Source organism: Lepidothrix coronata, unplaced genomic scaffold, assembly GCF_001604755.1.
Source record: "Lepidothrix coronata isolate B3197 unplaced genomic scaffold, Lepidothrix_coronata-1.0 Scaffold61, whole genome shotgun sequence".
Taxonomy (NCBI): domain Eukaryota; kingdom Metazoa; phylum Chordata; class Aves; order Passeriformes; family Pipridae; genus Lepidothrix; species Lepidothrix coronata.
The window spans coordinates 3409235-3414942 of record NW_016690241.1 but is presented as its reverse complement, the minus strand read 5'-3'; the positions used below and the strand labels follow the sequence as shown (position 1 = coordinate 3414942).

General features: G+C 45.4%; 1 protein-coding gene across 2 annotated transcripts in view; it reads right to left on the bottom strand.

Moving 5' to 3' along the window:
• Nucleotides 1-4433, bottom strand: part of NTPCR (nucleoside-triphosphatase, cancer-related) — a 19140-nt gene extending 14707 nt beyond the window's left edge. For both annotated transcript variants that reach the window (XR_001875235.1, XM_017817518.1), the window contains exons 1-3: nucleotides 4360-4433; nucleotides 1624-1786; nucleotides 424-517 (exon numbers count right to left, since the gene is read on the bottom strand). Coding sequence is in view for 1 of the 2 variants with exons in the window: in XM_017817518.1 (XP_017673007.1) it covers nucleotides 424-517; nucleotides 1624-1786; nucleotides 4360-4393 (291 nt within the window). In the remaining variant the exon portion in view is untranslated. The remainder of the gene's footprint in view (nucleotides 1-423; nucleotides 518-1623; nucleotides 1787-4359) is intronic.
• Between the last annotated feature and the right edge of the window lie 1275 nt (nucleotides 4434-5708).

The following is a 5708-nucleotide window of genomic DNA, read 5'->3' as shown; positions in this document are numbered from 1 at the left end:
CAGAGGAAGTGGGGGAAAAGGGCTCTAAAGAAAAGAAGCAGCAAAAGCCTTTTTCTTGCACCCACTGACTCAGTTCTCCACGTTAAGCCGTTAGTACATTTTGTTTGCTTTCCAATACGTAAGACAGCGGCATAGGAAGAAACTTTCTAGTAGCTGCCTCTTCAGGCCAAGGAGGTCTTGTTCACAGGATGACATCAGATCAAGAAAAAGAAGAGACTGCAATCTCTGCAAAACCACAGTAATGACAAGAGAACAAGCCAGATTTGTCCCTCCAGATTCCTCATCCCGAAGTCAATCAGAATCAGCAAAACCCAAGAAACAGGCTATTTATTAATATCAAAAACTAGTGCTGTAGAAGGGCCTTCCAGTAACACTGATCATCATAAAACACATATTTTTCAGCAGCTTTCACAGAATACTCACATTTCTTAGCAAAGGTAGAACCAACCGCTCAAAGGAAACAAGGTCTACAACATATTGTCCAACCCGGTATTCACATCTTGAAGTAGAATTAGAACTGAAGTTGAAAAAGAGACACAAAATTCCTTCTCAGTACTGAGTTTAGTGAGAATTCACTGCAGTCATTTCAAGTGGATTTATGGGAATTTATTCAAATCAATCAAATGCCCTCAATTCTTCTAAGAAAGGATGGGAAATAAACTCTGCAGACCATGATTAAGTCATATTGCAGATAGCTTGCTTTTAGATAATATTTATACCATAAGCTACCTTCACAACTATGCAAGCTCAAGTTTGAACAGTGTATGGAAGGACAATGGCATCTAAAAGTCAGCAGGTATATGTACACCGAAATCAAAACTCATGTCTGCAGTTCAGATCTTTGAATTTGGTAATGTGACACTACAGACAGCATCACAGCAGTAGCCCAAATCTCAGTATAGGCTGCGAAACCCTTAAAGAATCTCAGAAAAATACTCAGTTTGCATGTGCTGCACCACACTATCCTAGGTGAACCTCTGTTATTAGCAGAATGTAAATTATTTAGTCAGATCAGCTCTGTCTGAACGAGGTGCTAAGGTCACACGTGGACCTGGACTAAGTTTTGCTCAAAGTGGGAAAATCTAAGGTTAGAGAATCAGGAGAGACTGTGAGCTCCTCTGCACTTCAGAGGCCCCTCTCTTAGTGTGGCTCTGAAACCCTCTTTTTCTTAAAATTCACATGTGAGTTTTGAGTGCCAGTCAATGGCTCTTTAAAACAATGTTATAGGCAATTTCCCTTTTTATTTTCTACTTCTGTCTCCAAAAATTAGCCGGTGGAAACACAAAAAACTTCCTCCCTGCCTACAATAAGCTACTAACTGTATTCCAAAGAGACTTGGCCTCATAACAAAAGGCTCGTCAGTGCTTACTCTTTATCTGGTGTAAAATCGGCAGTAAGAGAGAACATCCCCCCCAGCACATTTTCAATATTTCAGTATGCAACAGAGACACTGCCTGCATATACAATATAGGTATCAGCCAGGAACAAGAACTAAACAATGAACCTGACCATGAAAGCCATATGTGTGCTGGAAATCACCTTCTGGAAGAGCATTTAACATGCTGATGGATGAAGCAGACACATAAAACAATAAGCCGCTTACAGTTATTAAAATCTCAGTACCTGACTCTAGATAAAGGTCCTCGGTTTCCAGACAAAGTGACAACATCAAATCCTGTTCTCCTGCCACCTTCTCTAACTTCCTCTGTGTAAAATCCATCAATGGGAATGCCTGAGGATTTTAGAGCTTGAGTGACTTTCTGGATCAAAGTAGTCTTTCCAACCCCTAAAAATAAAGAAGAAAAAAAGCACAGAGCATTAATCTTCTTCTGCACTAAAAGCCCATTTTTAAACACCACAGTAATGATTCAGTTCAGCAGGAACACTGATTACTTTTGAAGTTTGCAAATTATTTTTTTTAAATGGTAGGAAAGAACAGAAGCACCTTTTAAAGTTCATCCTGTACTGAAACGGTAAAGTTTTATTAGCATTTAAGAAGTTCACAACAGAATGGTAAAAATATCCCAGGCTACCACTGAAATAGTTTAGATAGCACACAGGCAGGCCACAAAACTTACCCCAAGACAGGTAAATACATGAGAGCCATACTGTTACACAACTGATATTCAAGCTTGCTGGAAAACTGACTGATGAATCTCCCTTTCTACCACTGATATTCACTCCTTTTTAAGAACAGAGCTAAGTTTACCCCCTTTTTAGATCAAAAGGTCAAAGCAGACGGCTATTAACAGAAGCCTAACTGGCACAAAGAACACACTACTTTCACTGATGTCCTAGAAATCAGAAGCACTCGATGCCCGTGAGATACCAGGTCCTACATGGCAAAAAGTATTCCCAACAACAGAAAAATTCTTCTTCTGGTAACTGAATCAAGAGACATTTTGACTAGACATAGGGAAAAGCTTTTTTATTGTGAGGCCAATGAAGCCTGAAACAGGTTGCCTGTAGAGGCCATGCAGTCTTCATGTTCTTTGAGGTTTTGAAGACATGACTGGATATGGCCTTGAGCAACCTGGTCTGGCCTCATAGCTGACCCTCTGTTACATCTCTTGAAGTTCCTTTTACATGAATTATCCTGGTACCCTTCCCTTTAATCCATTTTCTTACCCTAAGACAGGTCCTTAAAATCCTCACCACCTGATGTCTCCTTGCACATTCTGATATACCTTTTACAGTATAAACATTGGTCATGTCCCAGGCATCCTTTCACGTCCCCCAAGGGAGCTACTTCTTCTCCTTTCCATCCCTTGACAATCTCCTTTTAAACTCATCTTTATCACCTCTCACAAAATGTAGTGCTATCACTTCATTTTTAATCATTGCTCTAAAAAAATCTGAAGATAGAAAACAGTCCTGCAGAATTAGTTCCCAGAGACGAAGAACACAGACCAAATGTGAGATGTCTAAAGATGCCAAAAGAAATCATTTCAACATGCACACACCAAATTTCTCCTTTTTCCTAACAGTCAGTATCAATGACAAAATAAACTGTGCCTTCAAGGGCATCCAGCCAAACTCTTAAACAAACTTTTCAAAACTGAAGAAAAGGGCTTTCTGGCAGTTGAACAACAATAAAATAACAAACGTGGCACCCTCAGTATCTAGCATCTTTCCAAGGCCTTGTCTCTATAAGCAAATTTATACTAATTTGGCTAAGTGGATTTGCTATCTCTAATTTGGTTACCTTCATTCGGTAAATTGCCGAAGAAAGCTAGAATGATTCAAACTCAGTTTAAGAAAGCTTGAAGTTATACATTTAGCTAATCAAAACAGTACATTCAATTTCAGATAAATGACAAGAGACAAGGCCTAAGCAGGTCTAACCCCTGAGTCTCCCAGAGGGCTGCCTTTATTCAAGTGGATGGAAAGACAGAATGAAGGGGGTAGAATGTATTCCTATCTCAGCTTAGCAGCAGCATTTTAAATTAATTGCAGGCAAGACAGGCATCTACAAGAGGTTCACAGAAAGGAGAATTAGGTCCACTGCTTTACTCCCACACCACAAAAGAAACGTTTGCAATCATAATAACTGGTTAATTTCTTTATCAACCATATAGTTCAACCCTCATACTATACCCCACTCTGACGCCACAATAATCTGATTCCACTGCCTTGATGAACTACTACAATCAAAGCCTGTCCATCTGGGATATCAATTATTACCTATATCTGCACATCACTTAGGTTGGAAGTGCTAAATCACTACAATTAAGTTACAGAAAACACGAGCTCTCAGAAATTATTCATGGATGCAGTTTACACCGAAACAGGATTAGTTGTCCGGGAGGTGGGTTTTTTCCCCAACACCGAACTGCAGGGCTGGAGCCAGGGACAAATCAGTAGTGTCTGGAGAAGTACATAACACAGGGGACTGGGTGGAGAGATAACACTGCCTTTCATTAGGAACAAACTAATTAGCGCATTAGGAACAGCTCTGACCCCAGCACGGGGGGAGCGCGGCAGCCCCGGGCCCACACGCCGGGGGTCCCTGGAGGCAGCTGCCGAGCCCGGCTGTAGCTGGAGGCGCTCCCGGAGCACCTGGGATTGCGGGCCGGCGGCGGGGCCCGGCAGCAGGTGCCTTTACCCGGCTCCAAGTGCCCCACAGCCCCGCCGGCACCGTGCAGGGCGGCGGCCGAGGCCGAGCCGGGCCCGGCCAGGCTAAACCAAGCTAAGCCAGGCCAGGCCAGGCCGGGCCGGGCTGGGCCGCACAGCGCCGTGCCGCGCCGTGCCGTGCCGTGCCGTGCCGTGCCGTGCCGTGCCGTGCCGTGCCGTGCCCCAGAGCAGACCCTGCGAGCGCACCCCCTGCCCCGCTGCCGGGGCTGCGCCCGCCCCCGTTACCTGGGGGTCCTGTGAGAAACACGTGCCTGGACATGGCGGGGCCGCGCTCCGCCCTCGCCCCCGCCCGGCGCTGCACCGCCCCCGCTCCGCCCCCGGCCTGGCCCGGCCCCGCCCCACACCCAGGCATTGCCCCAGCCCCAAACCCCGGAGCAGAAGATTACTAAACCCTTGGGCGGGCGGTGCTCCCCCCTAGGGTCGGGGGGTGAGCGCTGAGGGACGACGGGCCGTTCCCGGCCTGAGGCGGCCTCGGAGGCGTGGCCCAAGAGTGGGCGGGTGCTGTGGTGTTTCCCATAATATTGAGGGTACTTAACGTGAGGGGAGAAGGAAAAAAACCAACCTAATTAGTTCCTAAATGAGGTCAGCGTTTTCTTTGTCTAGTCAGTTTGACCTGTTACGTTAATAGAATCATAGAATGTTAAGGGTTGGAATGGACTTTAAAGATCATTTCATCCCAGCCCTCCCTGCCATATGCCGGGACACCTCCCACTAGACTAGGTTGCTCAAGGCTTTATCCAACCTGGCTTTGAACGCTGCCAGTGTTGGGGCATCCACAACCTCCCTGGGCAACCTGTTCCAGTATCTCACCACCCTCACAGTAAAAAATTTTTTATAATATCTAACCTAATTTCCCTGTTCAATTTTTAACTGATAACTCCTTGTCCTACCACTATCGTTCTAGATGGAGAGTCCCGCTCCAGCTTCCCTGTAGGCCCCCTTCAGGTACTGGAAGGTTGCTATGGAGTCTCCACACAACCTTCTCCAGGCTGAATAACCCCAATTTTCTCAGCCTGTCTTTGTAGCAGAAGTGCTTCAGTCCTCTTATCAACTTTATGGCCCTCCTGTGGACTTGCTCCAACAGTTCCATGTCCTCCTTATGTTTGGGACACCAGAACTGTATGCAGTACTCCAGGTGGGGTCTCATGAGAGCAGAGTTACAATAATGAACTCGCCCTAGAGCTTTTTACCTGTTACAAGCAAGAAATGTACTCCAAGGTACGGCAAACGCGTCAATTAAAAGAGGAATGGTTTGTCTGATATCTTAGTGTAGACACCAAATGTAATAAGGGGGGTGGGTAATATACACCCTGGGGGTTGTTACAAAGCTGAGAGAATTGAGTCACAAATGAAAAGGTCTGGCAGGTTTAACTAAGACACTGATAAACATCTGCATCCCAAAATGCTATATGCATATGGCCTCTGTATTTGTTTACACTTGGGTGTGGGGAGCAGTGAGAGCAGGGAAAAGGATTTATGTGTGGATGACTGTGGTACACAGGCTTCTGTCTGGGTGAAGTGATGACCTGCCACCGAGATGAACTGATGCCTGCCTGGCCATAAGCACTAAAATG